At 42.6% G+C, this 22,575-nt stretch overlaps 1 protein-coding gene across 1 annotated transcript; it reads left to right on the top strand.

Annotated features, from left to right (window-relative positions):
* The first annotated feature begins 19,960 nt into the window (after positions 1–19,960).
* KCNJ15 (potassium inwardly rectifying channel subfamily J member 15) lies at positions 19,961–22,345 on the top strand. The gene is made up of 2 exons (XM_009932655.2): positions 19,961–20,028; positions 20,379–22,345. Exons 1-2 carry the CDS (start codon positions 19,961–19,963, stop codon positions 21,523–21,525), a joined length of 1,215 nt encoding a protein of 404 aa, XP_009930957.2. The 3' UTR covers positions 21,526–22,345.
* The last annotated feature ends 230 nt before the right edge of the window (positions 22,346–22,575 follow it).

The following is a 22,575-nucleotide window of genomic DNA, read 5'->3' as shown; positions in this document are numbered from 1 at the left end:
AAAGCTATGAAGTACCATGCAGCACTCTTGTAAGGGGCCAAGAAAAGCAGAAACTTCACTGTTTTGCATGCTGAACCTCAGAACATTTTGAAATAAATTTTTATTCACTTTGCTTCCAGGAAAAACAAAGACGATTATGGGATTTTTTTTTTTTTTTTTTTTTTTAATTTAATGAAGGGATAAGTCTACCTTACTGGCTATCCGTGTATATGCAAATTGGGAAAATATATTGTTTGGAGGATCAACTTTTTCAGTCCAAATAAATTCACTAAATGTTTGTTAAATATTTGAAAGCTATCTTCCTGCTGAGCTGTCCTTAACCCCTTGGGATGAGAGTATACCCATGACTTAATTGAATGAGTTACTACAGGCTTGAGGATCATATTAGCACTCAATGTGTTTGTATCATTAATACGGTGAATAGCTTGGTGTTAAGCATGTGTATGCTCTTGGAGTAAAAAGGGCACAGCTGAAAAAAGTAGCTGCCTTGTATTGGTTGTGCATGAATGAAAGTGCCTGCTCATCCTGCACTTATCTAGCCTGAATGGTGTGAAATACACATGGAGTGGAGCCAAAAACAGTGGATACATTACTAATTGGGCTGGAGGAAGGAAGAAAAATGGCAAGAAAGAACCATAGCATCTTTCCCTCCTCCTAAGTCTAAGAAATTGTCCTTGTATGACTGGCACACTCTGAGGTTCACAGCAAGTTAGGAGTCATGGTCAGGCAGAAAGGGAACAAGAAATGACATGAATACTGTAAGTATTATCATCCTTTACTGCACAAAATAAATGCTTGGACATAAAGAGGGTAGATGTATGTTTTGGGATAACACATCTACAGTCATTTTTACCCCCTAGGGAGAAAGATTTTTGGCAAATTTCATCTTTGAGCAGAGCCCTTTGAAAACCTTGGGCTGCCTTTGGAGAAAGGTTGAAACTGAACTGCTGGGACATAGGTTGGACCCAGCACGTGTCTCAGGGAAGTACCATGGTGCTGTGCAGATTCCCTATGTCTGCAGGACACAGTTGGGGATACCGGGAAGCCTTGTAAGCTTTTAGTCACTAAGGGTTGAGAATCCCCTTGGCCTCCTTGCTGAGGAGATCTGGCTCACTTTGCAGGTGTCGGTGGCGAGCATTTGATCATTTTGATCTAGGCATTTTGTTACTCTCAAAGCCCCTTCCCTCCCTGCACTGTGTCTGCTGAGGTATGAGAGCCAGCTGCCTTTCTGTTGCCTCCCAGGAGGGCTTCTTGATTAAGAAATGTCTTTCTTCCACTTGGTTCAAAGTAGCCTCTGCAATTTGACCTTCAGGGCATACAGCATTTTAGCTGGCTTTTAAGGTGGAGAGGAGGTCTAAAGCTTGGGAACTGCAGCTTGGTACCTTTTAAAACCGCACTTGACTCCTTTCTGGTTTGTTTTTCTCATGGTGATTGTCAGCTAGATTTGTCCATGTGTAGAGAGCCTAGTTAAGCCACCTTCTCTTTGTAAATCACAAGTGATAAAGTAAAAGAAGTTTTGACTGGAACAATAGTATAGCCTGATTAGATTAAATTAATCTCCATTGCTTTAACTGAGGTGATTCACTCTTGGTTAGATCATAGCTTGCAGGATACTTCTCTGGTTTTACATTACAAACTTTTCCTTATCGGCAATTAGTACTTTTGCATTGAGGCTATATGATAAAAATGTTTATCTGTTGAATAAATTACCGTAATCTGTAATGAAGCAATAATACATAACAGTACACCTACTTAGATGACTTAAAAGGTATATTCTTAGCATGAACTGATGAAGACAACAGGGAAAAATATGTTATGATCAAAATTTCCCCTTTTCCTCACTAGAATTACACAGCCTGACAAGAACATATAATAGATGTTCACAACATTTTGGCCAGTAAATAGATTCTTCTTGCTTAAATTATTTTTATTTCAGTCAACATTTTCCAAGAAAAAATGTCAACCAAAAAAAAGTTTCTGAATTTTTCTGGCCTTGTCTGTAAAGATTCCCCTAAGTCCCCTCTTTTTTTTCTGCTCAGCAATGATTCCTTGCAAAGCTGCCTACCCTTACTCCTGGAAACTTCCATGCTAGCCGTCCTCTTCTGAACCCCCTCCAGCCTCTCACCCAAGCAAACAGTCTTCAGTTTCCTGCTGCCTTACCCAGAAATAATGTTTCCTGAAAGTTTCCTTCCTCAAATACTTCAACACCAAACTTATCAACAGTCCACTCTCTCTACAATAAACATCCAAACCACAACTCTGTGTACTATAGCAATGTGTAAAAGGACTGAGGGAAGACAAGAAAAGATGTGCTTTCCGTGACTTTCACAACATTTGAACAAAGCTGGGTTTCATTCACACATCAAAGGTATATCAGCATATGGGAGGTGTCTGAGTGACACAAAACCCTTGCAATTATGATTCTTTTTCTTAGGCAAATGACAAAACATTCACACAACAATACAAAAGCTTAGGATGAGAAAGGGAAAAACTTCTAAGGCAACATTTTATTTTATTACCATATTGAGTTTCATTAATTGGCACACTTGGTGACCTCTATGGTACATGGTAGTTGGTGTCTTGACTGCTGTCGGCTTACTGGTTATAGATCACAATTCCTCTTTCCCTAAGATTAGGCAGAAAGTCAATTGTTACAAGGGACTCCATTTATGAGTTATAAATTAACTTAGTGAACGTCAGCTCATGGGTGCTGGCCTGCAGTATGTCCTTTACCTGTTGTGAAATGTGCTACGTAAAAGGTGGTGAAAGCTCTTGTCAAGGCACAAAAAAGAGTTGGAGCCTGAAATGGCCTACGGTGTAAAATGCTTCCACTAGACTAGAGGTGAATGAGCACAACTCAGGCAGGCGTAGGAAAGCTAGCAATGATGTTTTTATCTATGTATAATGGACAAACAAAAGGCTTCAGGGCTGGTTCTCATTCACACTGTGGCCCTTTTACACTGCTCAGGGAAATGTAGAGTCCAGAAGGGGTTTTTCAGCTGGTGGCATCACACCATGAGCTCCAAGTTGAGGTCTGTTTGATTTCAACTGTGAGAACGGATTTCAACAAGCAAAATTCATAGAATTATGCTGTACTTCACTTAGATTTGAAGAGGTCTGAAGGTCTGTCATACTGCCAGGAATCCAAATAATATATCTTATTCTTCTTCATATCCTTGCATTTCTTGAGCTAGTTCTGCCAACACACTTCAGGCTGCAAGCCTCACTCCCTGTTCTCAGTACAGGTAACAACATTATCGGTGCTTCAGCCCAAGTCTTGAGGAGTGCCTGGTCTTTGAAGTTCATTCCTACTCTGTTCTATTGTTTCAGTCAACTCCCCCCCCCCCCCCAACAACAACAACCTGAAAAACCAAACAAACACCCCCCCTTCCCCCCAAGATGTACTGAAACTTAAATGTGTATTTTTGGAACAACAAAAATGTCTAAAATTTAGTGTCGATTCCTTTTCCTGTCAGTGTAAAATGACCAAAGCTGTGTCTTGAGCATGACCCAGACTGATATTTATTGATAGTAAATCTCTCTCCCCTTTGTAAGGTCTCAAGTGATAGGGAACAGAAAATATTATTTTAAGAGCATTTCTTTGTATTTATGTGCAGAAATCTAAGAAAACATTTCAGTGGAGCAAATCCAGTGCTATATCCTCCTACTGCACCTTGGTGTGGTGTCCTGCCTTTACAGATATATTTCTGGTTTGTAAGCAGCGTAATTGTGGGAGGGGGGCACCATACCTTTAAATGCTACGTTACTTCTTTAGCTCTTATAAATAATGATTACATAATCAAGGAAAAGCTATTGTTTCTGATTGGTTTATATGATCTCAAGAAACTTGTTAACCACCCAAGCTGTCACTTAAAGACTGACAGCATCACAGAAGTCAATAACCTTTGTGTTCTCACTAGAAACATTGATTTAAGCGTGTTGCTAATAATACAGCATCACAGAATCAGAGAATGGTCAGGGTTGGAAGGGACCTCTGTGGGTCATCTAGTCCAACCCCTCCGCCGAAGCAGGGTCACCTACAGCAGGCTGCACAGGACCTTGTCCAGGTGGGTCTTGAGTATCTCCAGAGAAGGAGAATCCACAACCTCTCTGGGCAGCCTGTTCTGGTGCTCCATCACCCTCAGAGTGAAGAAGTTCTTCATGTTCATGTATGAATACATAATATATGAGCTCAAACATTAACACTGAAATCCACAAAAAAGCCGGGAGAAGGACCAGATCCTCATTCCCCAGCCTCAGAAGAAAACCATGGTTACGGTTTCAGAATTTGCCGAGTTCCTAGAACTCCAGGTGCTATTAACAAATATTGCTTCTTCAGCTTTGCTCGGCTTAGGATGATACGTGTCACTGAATGACTCTGGTTTACTCTTCTCTTTTTCAACTGATTATTAGCTCCATCTTGCTGAATGACAGGTTAAGCATGGTGAAAAGAGAGGGAGATTTGAGCCACATTGTGAAAAGGGAAACCTTCAAAAGAAGCAGTAGTGACAAAGATGTGGGATGCAGGTTGTTTGCAGGCAGGCTCAGATGTTGTTTTTTCGAGGTGCATAGGTAAATACATCATGGGTGAGGAAGCCTTTTGCAGCACAAGCGTGATGAATCCATACTTTGGTAAGGGACATAGTGGCAGTGTGTACTTTGGTGACATAGACAAGCAAGATGACCTATGCTCGGGAATGTCACAGGCAAGAACCTGTAAAACAGAGCAGACATATCCTGTATCTTGTTTTAGATTCCTAGACAGCTTGCTTTTACATAAGAACCTTGTTCATCTACATCAGCGTACAAATTACATTCTTTTACAATAGCTAAGCTATATGTGTGATGGAAAGAGTACATCGTGTTGTGTAATTTTACACTGGATTCCGCACTGCACAGCGTCTTCTATGGGCTTTAATCTGAAAAGTTTCATCAGTACCAGTCAGACTGATGTGAATTTATTTAGGATATTCCAACTTAAAATACTCATTTTTATTATATAATTTACATGTGTAAGCCTTGTGCTTGCAGGAAGAGTAGGAGTACCTTCACATATACTGGAACAGTTGATTTCCATACAAGCAATAAACTTTGCACCTCTCCAAAGCACTGAGTTTGCTGTATAGGTGCACGGATAAGACAAATCTCAGCTATCTACAAGTTAGATATCTGGTTTCAGCTCATCAGGTACTGCAAGCAGATGGGCATCTCCAGACACTAGAGGAAGAAGAGCCAGACTCACCATGTGGAGGTGTCTAGCTCTCCACTAATTCTGGTGCCTTTGAAGACAAGGTCAGACTAGACAGAAACCATTTAGAGAATTAACATGAACACAGAGGAATTTCAATCTACAGAATCCAGCCTTCAGAAATGACTCAGTTTGGTAGATGCTTGACAGCCTAATCAGAGTTACTGCCTCACAGTGAGGTTTCCAGATGTCTGGTATTCTCAGGCAAATTTTAAGAAAGGCACATGTCCACATTTCTTTCAGATAAAACTTACTGTTTGATAAAGAAGCACTGCTCAAGGTATCCCATCTCAGATGTGCAGTAGGCAGACCCATCCTCGAAAAGGAGTGCCTCCAAGAAAACAAATCATTTCTTATCAGTGCTGATGCTGAACATAGCCTATAATCACAGCAAGTTATTTCTCACCATGCTGTAGGTCCTAAACATACTTTGCGGTCAGGTGAACAAAGAAGAGAAAAACTTTAGATCTGCTCTAAATTATTTCAGATCTAACAGCAAGTGAGGCATGACACAACACAAAGGAGGAACTTGCTACATGAACATAATGACGAGCAGATGTTTGCTGAAGTTGTAGCGCGTCCCAAAACAGGTGTATTTTCAGGATTTGTTTGGAAGCTGGTGAAGAGGGGAATTTCAAATATGTCAAATGGGGAGCTACTGTGGAATGGCATAAGAGGAGTCTAAAAAGTGAAGTGAGGAAAAAGTCACAAGGAATAGGCATTGATGAGAAAGAGGAACGAGATGCCAACAAAGAGCAAAAGAAAACAGAGCTGTAGGGGCTAGGGCAGTAGTTGTGGAGAGGTTAGGCTGTGAGCTTTATGGGTATGAAGTCATAAAAGAGATATTTGCATTAATGAAGGGGAAAAATATGGTCAAAATAGCAGAAAGGAAACAGGATTTTTGCCCTAGAAGTCTGAGTGATTTGGCCATGGAGCAGATGAGAAGGACTGTGAACAAGAGGTGCACTGGGAAATGGTTAATTAATAAACTGAAATTCTGGACTTGAAGGAAAGGTGGATTTTGGAGATGCTGTAGCATCAAGCTGCCTACAGACAAGAAATTTGGACTATACAGCAAGTGGACCAGACAATATGCTTTCAGAAAGGACGTGTCCTTTTGGGAAAGACTTGGTTTGATGGCATGCCACCAGAGCAGTGAATGAAGGAGTTTTCTTCATTGCCATTAAGCTGTTTTCTGACTGGTAGAGTCACAGTCTCTGGGACTTTCAGCAATGACAGTATCTTAACCCCTTTTGAAATATGCTGCTGCAATTTGATATATTCGTAGTCCTGCTTAGCTACATTTTGCAACAACTTCGCTTTAGCAATTGTCTACAAAATATGAATTCTGTTCAATAGCACTAAAATAACATATACACAGCACTAAAATAACATATAAATGTCTCCTAGTTCTAGTTACACATTTCCCATTCAGTACGTTTTTCAATGAAAAAGGAGGTTTTATTAAATTAAATATTACAGGAAATGTACAGAGGGTTAGAGATCAAAAAGTTTAATTTTACCAGTGAAAGAATGATCTCTTGTGGGAGATGTAGGTGATTTCCTCATACCTCAGTTATTCTTTATGCCTGGACTCCTCAGCCAGTATATATTTCCACTGATGTATCAAGCCTCATAACAAGGTGACAGAAAGTAATTGGGGAATGGTGGTATTTTTTGTTCTCATAAATCAGGCTACTTGGAAAATATCAAAGTGACTTCTGAAATTCACAGCATCTGCAAAACTTGCGAAAAATAAGGTAGAAGTTGATGAATATTGTAGAATTTTAAAAATAAGTTTGTGGTATTCTGAATGCAGTTGGAAATTATCCTCAGCAGGACATGAACAATGTTCTATTCAGTCTAATTACTTCAGTGATCAAAGCTAGACCTTCCCAAGTTCCCAACTGTAAAAGACTGCGGAGCTTTTGAGATGACATGGGATCATAAAGGAACAGTCATAAAGATAAGGTGTGTGTAAATAAACAAGCAAAATAACCTCATTTGAGTGTAAGGAAATGTAGTAACTTTGAAAAATAGCATGAGCTTTTTTTCTTGTTTGGGCATGTTATCACTGCTTTTGTTCAGTCCGTTGTAGTGTAGCACCACACAGCTTTTATGGAGATTCCCAAGAAACTACAGGACAAAGAAAAATGACGAGCGAATCACACAAGCTATGTCCCCAGATCCCAACAACAGGGGCAGGCATTGCTTCTGCTGTGTTCTCCTAAGAGGAACAGTAGTTCATTGCACAAGCTTCACTTGTCCCCCAACCAGCCAGGAAACTTGTGTAGTCTTTACAGCTGCAGAAGGCTGAGATTTTTCAGCCAAAAGTCTTAGGAGTTAAAAATGCATATTTAGGTCAGATGAAAGATAAAATGAATCCTTGTGAACAAGATAGAGCAGCTTAGATGATTGAAAAAGTCTGAAAATAATTTTGAAAAGTAAAAAATTTCATTTTGACTTTGTAGAAGCAAGATGTTTATGATCTGTCAATCCAAGCAATGTTTTGTTCCTTAGCTGATTCACATTAGACAAACACACAGAGACATATCTCTACAAGCGTCAAAGCAAAATGCAAGGTTTAGTTTTGGTTTGAACAAACAGCATCTTCAGTCCAGAATGACTTTTTTTTTTTTTTTGTTAGAAAAGTTGAAACTTTTTTTTCTCTGCATTTTTTTGTTTGTTTTGATATTTTTGGTTTGGCAAGAAAATCAGAAAACATTGATGTGCACCAGTACATTCATGCTATTTCCTCTTTTTCAGAAGCCACAGTCTGCAGCAGACAGAGGGGTCTGTGTCATGGAAATTGGCAGGGACTGAGTAATTTGGGAAAGCAATGAGGAAAACAAATCTTCTTTTCCCTCTGATTCTTTGGGAGTTTATCTGGAAGACATACAATCCTGGGCTGTGTAACCTCCCAGTCAAGAAACTCAGGAAAGAGATTTTTCTTAAAAAATCTCTATTTTTTATTCCAATTTTTTCAATATAAGAGGGACAATATAGTTCTGTGCTATAATAACATTTTGTTGATGGAAATGACAAATAATTAACCTAGCATATTTTCATTTCCATCCCCTCATAATGAGGGATACAAAACAGCCCGCATATTTAAATCCACGGGCTAATTTCAGCTTAACTTGGCAGGTGAACAGAGGCTTGAGAAATTACATTCCAACAAGCTTCATGAAACTAGGTGGATCGGTAAGTCAGAGAGATTTTATTAATGCCTTCACTGAGAAGAGGAAATCAAGGGGGACCAGCCTTAACGAGACATCAGAGAATCCCCAACAGAGGCGGGTGCAATGGAAAAGGCTTTGAATGGGGCTTGCATGTTGTTGCAGCCCTGGGGTTCACCGTGGAGATGCAAAAGCAGGAGGGAACAGGGCTTTGGTGGCTCCTTTCAATGGCCTGGCGGCTCCTGCCACCCCATGAGCTACAACAACAGCCCTTGCAGGAGGGAAGGCGTGGGCAGGAGTGGAAAGGTGGTAGCCCTGCAGCCTTCCCTCTGCCAGGCTGTGGTGGGTGACAAGGGGAGCCCTTTGCTCTCGGTCCATCGCCTTTCACCAGGATGCTCAAGGCCTGAAATACCCTATTAAAGGGAGTGTAGAATGACACAGCTGAAAACTACATTTCCATTTAAAACTCCCCAAAGTTTCTCACCGTTAGGCTTTGATTTTTGTTGTCATCGCTTTCATAAAATACCAATGCATTCAAGAGCATTACTAAAGTATTTCATACAAACAGAACGGAAATACCAGTCAGCAGCTTGTGCTACTTTTACTTCACAATTATTAATTTTTAAATCTCCTTAGCGCTCCACAAATACAGCTCATAGTCCTGAGCAAGCAGTTCGGCTCGGGCCTCTTGCACCTCCACCTGTGGGCAGAGACAGAGTATTCCCATGGACGATGCTGGGACTCTCTCCTGTTTCTGCTTTGAAATAACAGATATAACTAAATTCCTCTGGAGGCCTTTCCTCCCTCTCCTCTACATGGTCTCCCCCTTCTCCCCCTAAAATGTGCAGAGGTGGAAAAAAGGGCATTTTTCCATTCATTGCATGGAGAGTATGAAAGCTTGGCTCACAAGTAAGCTATGTACTGGAATTTGGGTGGGTCTAGGAAAAAGCACAGACTTCAGTGGAAAACACATATGGGTGTGTGTGTATGTGTGAGAAAAAGCCTTTTAAACCTTAAATTAACCACATCCATGGATTGGTCAGGAAAAAAAGAGAGAAAGCTGCCCTGAAATAAAACTCTTGGGCGGTACTTAGGATAAGCAATCCTACACCCATATGAAAGTGTCAGTGATATTTTCAATTTGTCCCTGACCACTTCAAAGAGGCAGGTGGAAGGCCCCAGTTTGTACACCAGTGCAGCATTTTAATGGTTTATAGGACCCCTGTGACCATTTCTGTCCCCCCCGGGAGCTGTGGCTGCTGTCCACGAGGGTGAGGAGACAGCACTGGGCTGGGAGCAGTGGCAGGGCTGGGATGGGAACAGGGCCAGGAATGGAGATGGGGATGGGGACAGGGAGCACGAGTCCCAGGGTGACACCAGTGCATTCCCGGGGACTGTGTTGTGATTGTTTAGGCAGAGCTTTGGCAAAACTCAAGGGGAGACTTGGCTTGGCAAGGACTTCGCTCTGAGGCCAAAGCCACCGGTTGTGGCTACTGCTTATTCTGAATGGGTCTGAGACTTGCTATTTGAAAAAATTATTTTGTGTCAAGATCCAGAGACTTTATTAAGGGCAATAATGGCAGAAAGGAAAATATACGTAAAAGAAGATGCATCACATTTGACTCTAGATACATCAAAATCTGCCACATCGATACTCTGTATTTGCAACTGCTTGTGCTTTACAGAATAAGCAATGCATCATTTATGAAAACACACATACCACAAAGTAATATTTTAAATAGTAAAAATGAACCTATGATTTCTATGTAAATGCATATATATGTTTGCTGGTGAAATATCCCATGTTCTGATTTTCTTGAGCACTACTGATTTTTTGTTTTCAGCATTCAAAAGTTTAAATGTTTTGGTTTGTTAAGTAGCTACCAAACATTTGTTTGAGATCAAGCAGAATTTGCTCTCTGTTTATGAGACCTGGACAATCAAAGGAAGTGGGTGCCTGGTGCAATTTGAAATCTTTGTAGTGCAGAGAAAACGGAGTAGGAATGAATGTTTTTGAAGCTGTTGTGTCCCTCAAAGAGAGTACTGCCCACACTTACTCTGTAATTCACAATAAAGCAATTCATTATCAAAAAAGAAGCAAGTAATCTGTATGTGTCTCTGCTGTGCCAGCAGCACCATCTGTTCCTTGCCTAAGAGAGAAAGAAAATCATTAGGTTTGGGTGAGGGAAGTAGATATTTTGTCTCACAGGCAGCATTTTGCTAGCATGAAAGAAGAATCACTTTTTGAAAACATTTTCCACAGTACGAACTTGTTCACACAGGTAGGGCAATTCTTCATAACCAAATATCTTCCTGAGAAAAATCAGCCTGTAATAATTTTTAAGACTAAACCATGACAAACCCATCCTTCTCTTGGAAATGTGCTTTGTAGTACTGCAAAAATCACAAGGCCAAATTCACTGGTATGTCCTAGCCATGCAGAGAAGCCATAAATTTGGCTTAATTAGCAGGTTATTCTGCATTCATTGTTACTCTGCCTAGGTGAAGCAGCGTAATGCAGCTACACTGTATGGGTAAGAGAGACCTAGAAACTGTCCCAGCGGAAAAGCTTTACTACTGTAATAGGGTCCATCTTCCTGCTGGGTCAAGGTGTGCTGTTTCCCCCATGAAATTTGGTTCTGTCTATATTAAGCACTAGATGAACAAAAAGGTTACCAATATACAGGGCTTCAAATAAACCCTCACCAGTTTAATCTCACCAGTTTTGTGGCCTTTTGAAGCCCTATGATTCTTTTCAATGCTGTTAATGATTTTACAGATTCAAGAGGCAGAGAAATCTTTTTGGTGGAAAATACTTTTCTCAGTCTGGTATTTCAGTATCAAGATTTAGTGGCTGCACAGAGGTGGAAAATTATAAACTTATTTCTTTTGGCAGTGTTTTCAAATGTGTACATACAGTGGGATATTTGTGGGGCAATAAGGTCATGCCTCCATCAGCATAATGTCTGGTGGTACGGGCTAAAGGAGTGCTGTGACTTACGGGAAATGCAGCTTTCCTATGGAGAGAGGACATTAAAAAATCTGCCACGGCAGAAGCCTGACACCCTGCAGGCAGCCTCACCTCACAGCCACACCTACACTGAGCTATGAGAGCCCCGGTGTGCAATGACTAATTAAAAAACAAACCCCAACTTGACTGGGATACGGCGCATGCATCATGCGATGAACTGGCATCGCAAATGGTAATTAAAAAGCGAGCTGCTGAGCCGCTGGATATATCCGCACTGTGTGGCTGACACACAGGCAGGAGCCGATGCCCCTGCTCATCAGTGAGACAAGGCTGGTGCTGGGACCTGGTGCCCCATGCTGGGTTTGAGGATCAGGGTATCTGTAGTCCAAGAAAGGAAAGAGAGGCACAAACCACTCTAAATCATTTGAAATATCCCACTGCTGCCTGACACGTGTCTTTCATGTACCAGTCGTGGTAGCAGAGAAGCAGGGAGAAGAAGTGGCCCCGGGGAAGGCAGGCTGCAGGCATTTTAGCCAACTTTCATGTACTGTCAGCAAAGTGCTAACTTTTCTCCCTGACTCTTGCATAACCATGACTACACACATTACTATTCATTTTCAGCCACCTGCTGACAATTTAAATTAAAAATCTAGAGTAAGTGTCTGGTTTTGGTTTTGTTTGCTTGTTTGTTTCTAAATGAAACCAGTTTTTACTAGACCAAGAAATTAATTTGGAGAAAAAAGCAAACAAACAAGAAAAGAAACCAGACAAGCTTTCTGTCCCACTAACCCTTCTTCCGGTCTGAAACAAAAGCAGCAAATTTCAAATCAACTGCAGACTGGTAAATCAGTGGCTCCAAGTTGAACTTTATTACTATTACTATAATTCAGAGGTAGAGTAGGCGTTTGCCAGTCTGTGAAGTGATGGGTGAGTACTGGGTGGGTCAAAAACAAGGTGCTGTCCTTTACCTGCTGTGAAAGAAGGGAAAATAAGGACACAGGCAACCTGTGGTGACCAGAGAACAGCAGTCCCAGCAAACCTAGGCAGCAGCCCAGTCTGATACACTTGTGCTCTGCACTGGCCTGGGAGGGGACTCCCTTCCCTATGAACTTTGTCAGACTGAACAACCTGAGCAGTATATGGGCTCAGACTCCATATTTTCTATAACATTATAAAAGCTGCCACCATGTGACTGAAACACTAGAAGGAAACACAGTCCTCCCTTGGTTGTGTACAGAAACAGAAAATGTCTTGGCACATGAGCTCGTGCGGTCACATTATAGCCGGGTGATTTATACCAGGCAGCATGTAAAGAAGCACAAAGAGAGGTAAAATATGCCTCTGGGCAAACAACTCCACCACCTAGCGCGCCAGCCCTGAAACCAGAGAGAAGAGCAGCGCAGCCTCGCTGTGTGCCTTTGCCTGGCTGGTGCTCCCCTGGGAGTCGTGCTCCAGCGAGGTGGCCTGTCTTCGTGCTGGGATGGGGAAGGCATGGGAGCTGTGTGGAAGCATGCGCTCACAGCACCTGGAGCAGCTGGCTGGCGAAGGGCCTGTTCCCAAAAAAGGAATTAAGTACTTAAATAGGACTTAGATAGGCCTTAGTTGACTAAGTGAATAAATATTTTGCAGAAAATCCCTGCCCAGCTTCTGTTTTGTGCTGGAAGCGCTTGATGTGTGCATGTGTCTCCTTTTCTGACCCCCATTTCTCTGGGTGCCCAACAGCTCTGTGCTTGGGCATGCCACAAAGCACCCTGTAGAACACCATATGGATTAGTTTATCTCGTGTCTAAGCAAGAAGAGCCAGAAATGAGGAATTCCTTGGCTTGTCTTCAACCTTCTCCCAATTTACCCCCTTCTCTACTTCTCTACCTCTATCCTGTGTAGCAAGGCTCCCTGAACTGTGTGGCTGCTGCCACCTGTGATCCCGAAACTGACCACCAAAGGAGGTGGAGGTGAGACTCCTCGCTGTGTCTGAGGCAATTTGTTCCTACGTTTCCATCCTTGTAGGGGAGTTCATTAATAAGGAATTGAAGAGATGGAGAGCGGAGACTCTGCACTTCCTAATGAAGCTGCGTCACGGTAGGGGTGAGGATTTATAAGGCTGGAAAGCAAGAAGGCATCGACATCACTTTCTGGCCAAGCTGTTAGAGTGCTCAGCTGGCCATGGAGAGTGTGAGCTTCAGTCTCTGCACAAATAATTACTTCTGTGTTTACAGTGATTTCCTGAAGAAAAAGACAAAAAAACTGTCTTAATATGGATGCAGAAACATCCCAAAATGTATTTTCTTGGCTTTGATTTTGGAAATGGCTGTTTTGGTTTGACTGATCAATTAGGTAAACATGAATAAAAATATGTGTTGGCTTGTGAGCAGTCTTGAGGAAATCCTCATCCCACAGGGTCGAAGCCTTGCAAAATTTGAAACCATTTAAAACAGAGTCATATAATGGAGAGGTCAGAAATAGGTGCTGTGAACCTACAGTAAGATACAGATGCAGAACATAAACCAGTGTGCGGTCTTGTGAGAAACAACTCTGTTGCCACAGCTACACGCTTCTTTGGTGGTGTTGTGAGCACAACTAGTTTGGATCTTTCAGTTCATGGAGTGGAATAGAGGGGACAAATGGGATACTAAGCAAAATGGGGGAAAACAGGGTAACAAGAGACACCTTTTTGGGAAAGAGAAATACCTCGGGGAGAAAGAAGGATGGGATGCAACTAATGAAGGCCCCCAAGGGCATCCTGGAAGGGAAGAGTGAACAAATAGAAGAAGCAACTGCAAAACAGTACTACAGTAGGCATTAAGCTCTCTGAAGGTCCAGTCGTAGCCTTAGTGATAACTGCTAATGTCCATTGGGATAGGACATCACTCCTGTCCTCCCTTAGCTCATGTTGCTGACGTGTTTGCCTGTGCAAGAGGCCTACTGCGAGGGATCACTAGTGTTCCTACAACAGATCAAAGATGTAAATGAAAGTGGAAGTACACGGTATGAGCTTGATAAGCATAATGCAACTATAATGTCCCTTCCAGCCTTGTAGAGTAGTTCTGGCACCCAACTCCCCAGAAACAGAAAGGACAGGGTCTTCAGAGTCTGTTTAGACTTGCTTATGTAGAAAGAGCCAGGTAAGGTCAGCACAGCAAGAACGAGGAAAGGGTTAGTTGGTGGGAAAAGCATCACTGCAGAGGCAGGCTTTAAATGCTTAACTGTGCTAATGAAGTGTTTGAAACCGAGAAGAGTTTGAAGCAAGAATACACAAGCAAGGGAGACATTGAAAAGTATTGAATGTTGTACTGCTGAAGAAAAGCCATTCATAGAATTAAAAGAGTAGAACAGGTTTCTGGGGAACCTTTCTCTCTTTTTCATCAGCATTGTGTAAACCATATTACCAAACACAAAAAGCAGTTTCAGAAACTGATCAGTTTACTTCTTTCTGAAAGAAGACTTTGGTGTACATGAAGGTTCCTGGACTGAAGGCTCTGCATGGCGTTCATCCGCAGAGCCCAGGGCAGAGACTGGAGGGCGGGATTTTGGAAGGATGGATGGTTCACTTGCAGTGTGTTAGCCGTTCAGATGCTAGTGGTATGTGCTTTTTCTCTGTTTGGAGGCCTGATTCAGAGACCTGTGAAATCACTGGGAGCTTCTCCATTAACCTCAGTAAACTTTGAGTCATCTTTTGCCTTCTCTCTGCCTGCTTGGTTGTTTTCCTATTTGCTTGCATCAGTGTAGTTTCCAAGGCTCATCTGTGTAAATCGCTAGTTACTGCAAAGCCTTATGTCCTGCCCTGGGAAAGCACAAGATTCCTGTACAAATCTCTCTCAGAAACAACTTACCATCAGACTTCTCCAGCTTTAATTCATCTTGCACAGCCAGACGGCAGGCAGGCAGCCTAGGAGAGAAAGACGGATTTAGGTTTTCACTTTCTTAACACTGGTCTGTAAACAGTTGTTGCCCTGGCCCTGCCGTGAGTGATGAAAGCCTCGCCGCTGGCTCACTCCCTGTGCCACTCGCCCCCACCTCCGTCATAGCTGCCCTGCCCGCAGCCTCGGCCATGCCTCTCCTTTCACCTGCTCCAGGGTGCCCGAGCCTGGTGACAGTCACCATTCGCAGGGCTGCCCTGCATAGATGGGTGGCTCTGCGGAGGGATGGGGAGCAAAAGGCACAGCTTTGGGAAGGGGTTTTGACTTGAGGGCATATTTACAGTTGTCTTGGTTCGGTCCTTTTGTGAAAGAAAATAAACATGTGTTAATTTAGTTTTTAAAGGCAGTGTCTTTCACAACATGACTGCCAGCCAGCCTGCCTATTGCTGCTGCCAACACTGACCAGACCTAGTGCTGAAGGGCTCTTTTATGAAGCCCAGGGTAGCAGTGCCCAGCGGCACGACTGCATGCTGCAGCTGAAGCATCCTTCTGCAGCCACTGCTTCCCTCCCTCTACCTCCGCTCTCAGCTACAGAGCAGGATTTTGCTGGTTGACAATAGCGCAGCATAACCTGGTGCGTAGCCCAAGGGGAGGAGGGTGTTCATGCTAGGCAGAGCGCTGAGAATTCAGGAGGGACTTTTATAACCTGCTGAACCACATCATACCTAGGAAAGATCTAAAGATTATGTAGTTCTTTTCAATGTTTTCTTTCCTCATCTCTGCTTTTTTTTTTTTTTTTAATGCCAAGCCTGCTAATGGTTTATGCTGGTTGAAAAAAACAGTTAAAGTTTTGCCCCTGTATCAGAGTGGCAGTGAAGCGCGCATGAGGGTTTGCTCAAGTGGCAAAGCATACCTGATCTGAAAAAAAAGCAAACAGCTGAGGGCATTCAAACAAGTCACGCTCCTGTACACTTTCAATCAGTTGTGTCTGCCAAAAGAGATCTTACACAAGCAAATCTGGCTTCATGCAAGAGGAACATTTTTGCATGTATGCAAGCTGGCGTTGACTTCTTGATAATGTGGTCTCTGGAAGCAGTGTTAATGTGCTTGTTATATCCCTGGCTGCTGGAATTACCTTTTAATATCAAGGTATTCGTGGTTGACTGTTTGGTATGTAGCTCTACATTTTATTGACTTTGTCTGCGCTAAACTTCCTTACCACCATGTGCTCTGATGAGGAGTCTCCTTTGGCTGTTCCAAAGGGCTGGTGAGGAAAGGAGGTAATTCATAGGACATTAGAATGCTGGACAAGTCTGAGATGATTTCATTTTCTTCCCTCTTGAAGTATCTGTTTCCTTAACTGTACTTCAATCCACTTCTATTTGCAGCTACAGTTTGAGTAGGGTTTTTTTACTGTAATCAAATATACTTCATCAGTGTAAAATCAGTTTGCTAATGGACAGTAGATGTTCTTTTAATTAAAAAATGTGTACTACTATTATTATTCAGGCTTGTTTGCTTGTATTAAGTATCTGTGGTAGACATGCTTTCTGATTTAGAGGGAAAGGAGTAGCAACCAAACAAATGAAAAACTTTCGGCTGAGGTGCTGGGGATGGTTGTCAGGGCGTAGAGTATCTGAGGTGCCTGTATAAGGCATAAGATGGGAAACAGTAATGCAGGTGGTGTAGCATGGGTTTTACACATATGGACACCCATGAATCTTTTATTGTGGGATATCATGCTGGTCACTTCACTCAGGAAGTGGGGAGGGGAGGGGGGGTGGAACCGGAGGGCAGGGGACAACCCTCTTCTGAAGCCCAGTTTTGTTCCAGTATCGATTTCATCAGAGTTTCTTCCCACAGATGACTGGTGCTGGCTGCTGCCAGTGATAAGGGAGGAGAGAAGAGGCAGCGCTGCTCTGAGGCGGCATGACAGATTCTCTCTTCCTGTGTCAGCGTGGCAGAGAAACAGGGAAGTATTTCTGCAGGGAAAGGAAACCAAGATGAATTTCCCTGGAGAGGAAAAGAGCACTACAGGAATTCAGGATCACACAGGAAAAAGTGATGTAAGAGAGAAAGATAGGAAGCAAATCAACACAAAAAATACCCTACCACCAAAAAAAGTACCAGAAATTGGCTGGGATTTGTTTCAGGAAATCACTAAAGCTGAGTGACTTTGTCACATACAGAAATACAAATCAAGGGAGGACACAAAAGATGATAGGGGAGCTCTGTTACAGCCTCTGTCGACTGTGGTGGACTCCAAAATGAACAGGTCTGCCATGCTGACCTCGCATGTGGAGATCAGCTTTACACATGGGAGAGAGTAGTAGAGAGGCAGAGCGAGAAATTACTCTGGCTGTGCGTTGAAACAGTCTGAAGCGTGCCAGACACTGCCTAGGGCTGCAGCAAAGCTTTACTTCTCAGGTTAAGCCTGAAATGATAAATTTTGCTGCTGTGCCTCTGTTGGCATAGCCCAGGGAAGACATTGTGCCTTGCAATTACCTTTCTACCTCCCGTCTTCTGGGGGAAACTCCTCTGCTATGGCATTTCAGTATGTCTGTGATGTTAGGTGTCCTCCACCAGGTCTGGAAATATGGCAGGCTACAGTGTCAGGATTTTCTCTGTTCAGGGCTCCCAGACAGGGAACCGTGTATTTCAGGGCAGAGCAGAGGCCGGGGCAAGAACTATTACCAGGCCCTTGTGGGTGAAGCTGTGGACCCGGCTGGTGTTGCAGATGAACAGTGTGGTGTATGCGAACCAAATCTGGCATATGAAGGAAATATCAGAGCCAAAGTGCATGTGGGGCAGAGCATGCCCAGTGCATCCCAGACATGCCACATTTATTACACTTATGCCAACCACTTGTGCAGAAGCCAGTGTTTCTTGGGCATGGTAGAGCCATGTCAAGTGGGCAGTGCTGAGTGCCCATGTGCCCCTCGCTTTGGGCCATCCCTGACCCTGACCAGGTAAGTCTGCTCTTCGTCAAGCCCTGGAGCCCTGTCCCTGCCCCACCAGCTCAAGCCCACCAGCTAGAGCACGGAGGAGGGAAGGTGGAGCCTTGGTTGTCTCCATCCTCATGGCCTCCAGAGGAGGAGGAGCCGGCAACCCTGGGGAGATGCTCCCAGGAGCAGGCGTCCAGGTAGGCTAAGCAGGGGGATGGGATGGGGACGTGTCCCTGGCGCTGGATTGGAGAGGCCAGCTGTCTCCTGGCCTAGCAATTTTTTGCAGGGAAATTTGATCTGACAACGTAGTGTTTGTGCCTGGAAGTAATGGCTAAGGGGAAGTGTGCTTGAGAGGAAGACGTGTACATATTTTGGGACAGATTTTTGCACACGTTTTATATCCATGGCTTATGCAGGGTAAGGCTCAGTGTGGGGAATGGAGCCTCTTCACTAAGCGGTATGCATTTTCCTAAAAGGTTTCCCATTAGAGGTTGCATGTATTTACCATGCACTGACAGTAGCGCTTGATTTTGAGTTTGCCTAAAGAGAACTGCATGTATGCTCCTTCCCACCCCTACCCCTCCCACCCCCCCATTTCCTCCTGTTGTTCTTTTTCAGATCACTTGAAGGTTTTTTCCTGTTTACTATCCGGACATGCTGCGCACTGCGTTTTGATTTGACTGTCACATAAGGAATCTCCTACTGGGAACACTGATGCATTCCTTTCTTATACAAATATATGGCAATGGCTCCTAGGCTATGAAAGAGAAATGTTAGTGGTTAAATCAAAATTGAAAGGAGCTACAGGTGTTAGTAGGAGTTAAGTTTAATTACCCTTCCCCAGAAAACCTGCAACAGTGTGATGGGCATGTCATAAACAAAAATTCTCCTTAATTGACATAACAGGAAAGGTACTTCAGTGAGCAATTATGCTGATGTCCTGGAGTGGCACATGTGTGTACCACAAATATATCTTGTACTTCCTGCAAAATTCTTTTAACTAGCTATAAGGAAGACGTTCTTTTTTTTTTTTTTTTAGTGGTTCACGAAAAAGAATCACTTATGGCTCTTTTTGAGGAAAACAATGGAACAAAACAATGCTTTTTGTATGACCTGCCAAAGCACAAAGGATGCCTGGGATGTTTTTTTTCTTTGTTGTTTTTGTCAGCAGGAAGTTTTGTTGTTGGAAACGACTATAACACGCACTGTCCTTGTGCTACGTAATCACTGTCTGGTCCTGCAAGCTGGGTCTTGTTACTTGCCTCATCAAACTGGCACAGGCACCATTCTGCTTCACTCTGTGGGTTTTGTTCAGCCCTGAGTGTCCGCACACTTACTCTCCATCCGGACTGATGCACAGTAAACAAACTTCAGGAGTCGGGTGGTCCAATGACTGCTAGGTTCATGCAGGTCAGGGCCCATGGCTAGAATGCTGACTTTGTGAACTGCCTCCTTTTTTTTTTTCCTTAGCTTAAAATCGGAGTGTTATACAGTGCAAACAGCTTCAAAGTGTTTTCAGGTGTAAATATTCCTTTCCAAAACTCGACTTTGATATGTTCAGGTCTGCTTTGTTTCCCTCTAGGTTAGTTGTAGGTTTGTAACAATGCGCCAGATCCGACTGAGTAAGTCTCTTGTGGAAGTTAATTGTTCACAGTGAAAGCTGGTGTGGCTCATTTTGCCTCCGTCGCAGGAAGAGACAGAGGTGGTGTGCTGGATCGGCGTTCTAAACCAAGCATTAACGCGACTTTAATTTTGATCAGATGTCTCTCTTCAGGGCATTAAAGAAAACGTGCTCAGTAATCAAAAAGAGCCTCTTCTCCAGAGAAACGTAAGAAAAAAAGTTTAATGTGTTTTACAGAAATAAAGTACTAATATAAAAATTTCAGCTTGGTTAAATTTCTTTTGCAGGCTATCATAAAAGAAACGTACTTCTCCATATTTGGCAGTTGCCAGAATCAAAGAATTACTTTTTTTTTTTCCAGGGAAAAAGAATATCAAATTATTTTTAATGCCAGATATTGTATGATGGTAACTTTATATTCCAACTGCTTTTATTGACTGCTGCTGTGTTTAGATTATGTTTGTGCCTTCTCTCCATCAATATTATTAAATGCTTTTCGGAATCAGTTATGTTCTTTGATTTAATTAAGTAACAGTCTTCTTTTATTCTCTCTTTAGGACTGAAGGAATGAGAATGGAAACCACAAAGATTAATATGTCTCGCGTCCCGCTGGTTAATGGAGGCATCAACACTGCCATGCTCAAGGCACACAAACCCCGTGTGATGTCCAAAAGTGGTCACAGCAATGTGCGGATAGACAAAGTTGATGGCATTTACCTACTCTACCTTCAAGATTTGTGGACTACAGTTATAGACATGAAGTGGAGGTACAAACTCACCTTATTTGCTGCTACTTTTGTTATGACCTGGTTCCTCTTTGGAGTTATCTACTATGCCATTGCATTCCTTCATGGTGATTTAGAAATAAACAAGTTCACCCCAAAGCGTGAGCCATGTGTCAAGAACGTAGACTCTCTGACTGGGGCATTCCTCTTCTCCCTGGAGTCACAGACAACTATTGGCTATGGATTTCGTTTCATTACAGAGGAGTGTCCTCATGCCATTTTCTTACTTGTGGCCCAACTGGTCATCACCACCTTGATTGAAATATTCATCACAGGTACCTTTCTAGCCAAAATTGCAAGACCTAAAAAAAGGGCAGAGACTATTAAATTCAGCCACTGTGCTGTCATTACTAAACACAATGGAGAACTTTGCCTAGTGATCAGAGTAGCAAATATGAGGAAGAGCCTTCTGATACAGTGTCAGTTGTCTGGGAAGCTTCTTCAGACATATGAAACCAAAGAAGGAGAGCGGATCCTGCTGAATCAAGCCAGTGTCAAGTTCAACGTTGACTCCTCTTCAGAGAGTCCATTTCTCATTTTGCCTTTAACCTTCTACCATATTTTGGATGAAAGCAGCCCTTTGAGAGATCTCACACCTCAAAATCTCAAGGACAAGGACTTTGAGCTTGTGGTGCTCCTGAATGCCACGGTGGAGTCCACCAGTGCTGTCTGCCAAAGCAGGACTTCGTACATTCCTGAGGAGATCCACTGGGGCTACGAGTTTGTGCCTGTGGTTTCTCTCTCGCCAAATGGAAAGTATGTTGCAGATTTCAGTCAGTTTGAGAAGATTCGGAGAAGCACAGATTCCACGTTTTATAGTATGGACTCTGAAAAACAGAAACTAGAGGAGAAATACAGGCAGGAGGATCAAAGAGAGAGGGAACTGAGAACGATGTTGTTACAGCAGAGCAATGTTTGATTGAATGGACAAATTATTCTGATTAATCCTTTTTGCAAACTGAAAAAAATATACTCTCTGTGCTGTATGTCTGCTATGAAACCAGCAGTGAAGTCCTTTTCAGCAAATAGCTTTGGGGTATAGCAAACCTATCCCTTTGTTTGGCTGAGATGTTAATCAAGTATTCTGTAATTAGGCAGGATTTCTTTGTTCATGATCTTGACTTAGCAAAATTGGATTTGTATTAAATCTTTGCCTTATACCACCACTAAAAGCAGACACACCACTTTCCGTTTGGAAAGTGAAACTGGATGCACTGTGCTGATTCCTTCAAATATTTATTTGACGTGGTTTTACTGTGAACATGAACTTGCAGAGACAGCACATAGTACTGCTAGAAGAAAATATGCTCCTTTAAAACATGTGTATTTAAAATGTATATTCTCGTACCAGGTATTGCCTTTGAGGGGATTCCTGGCACAAGTTGATTGGAGAGACAAATGGTTGGATGTGGGAAGAGCCTGCAGGGAGGTTATAAACTCCTTAAATCTTGAAGGAGGGTGATAGAGTAGTGATGCTGGGTGGTGAGAAAGGGAACTCTCTCTCTGTCTCTGCTACCCAGAGCTTTTTTGTGACTGCTTTGTGATCACTCACTTTTTCTAACCTTGTTAATGCTTGATTTATATATAATAGCAAAAAGGGAAGATGAGGGCAAGATACACAGAATCATAACAGTAATCAACTAAGGTTAAAGCTGGCTTTGAGACACCTATTTTTAGCCAATGTAAATAGTTTGTAATAGCAGCATCACAACACATTTCTACAGATTGCTTGCTTTGCTATGGACCATATTTAATTTTGGTTAAAAGAAAACTGTATAATGTCTGTAGACACTATTTACTTTTTCTGGCAACCATAAAGGACAAGCATTCCTTTCATCCATTTCATTTGTGGTCTATTAAAACCTTTCCATTAATAAAGGAATTTCATTTGAGCAGCTTCTGATCCCTTTGTGGCATGGGGAAAGGGTGTGGTACCTCAGAGATGTTTAAAGAGCCAAGTGCTTGGCAA

This window comes from Opisthocomus hoazin, chromosome 1 (assembly GCF_030867145.1).
Source record: "Opisthocomus hoazin isolate bOpiHoa1 chromosome 1, bOpiHoa1.hap1, whole genome shotgun sequence".
Lineage (NCBI taxonomy): Eukaryota > Metazoa > Chordata > Aves > Opisthocomiformes > Opisthocomidae > Opisthocomus > Opisthocomus hoazin.
The sequence above is the reverse complement of the archived record's forward strand: the minus strand, read 5'-3'. Positions and strand labels throughout refer to the sequence as shown.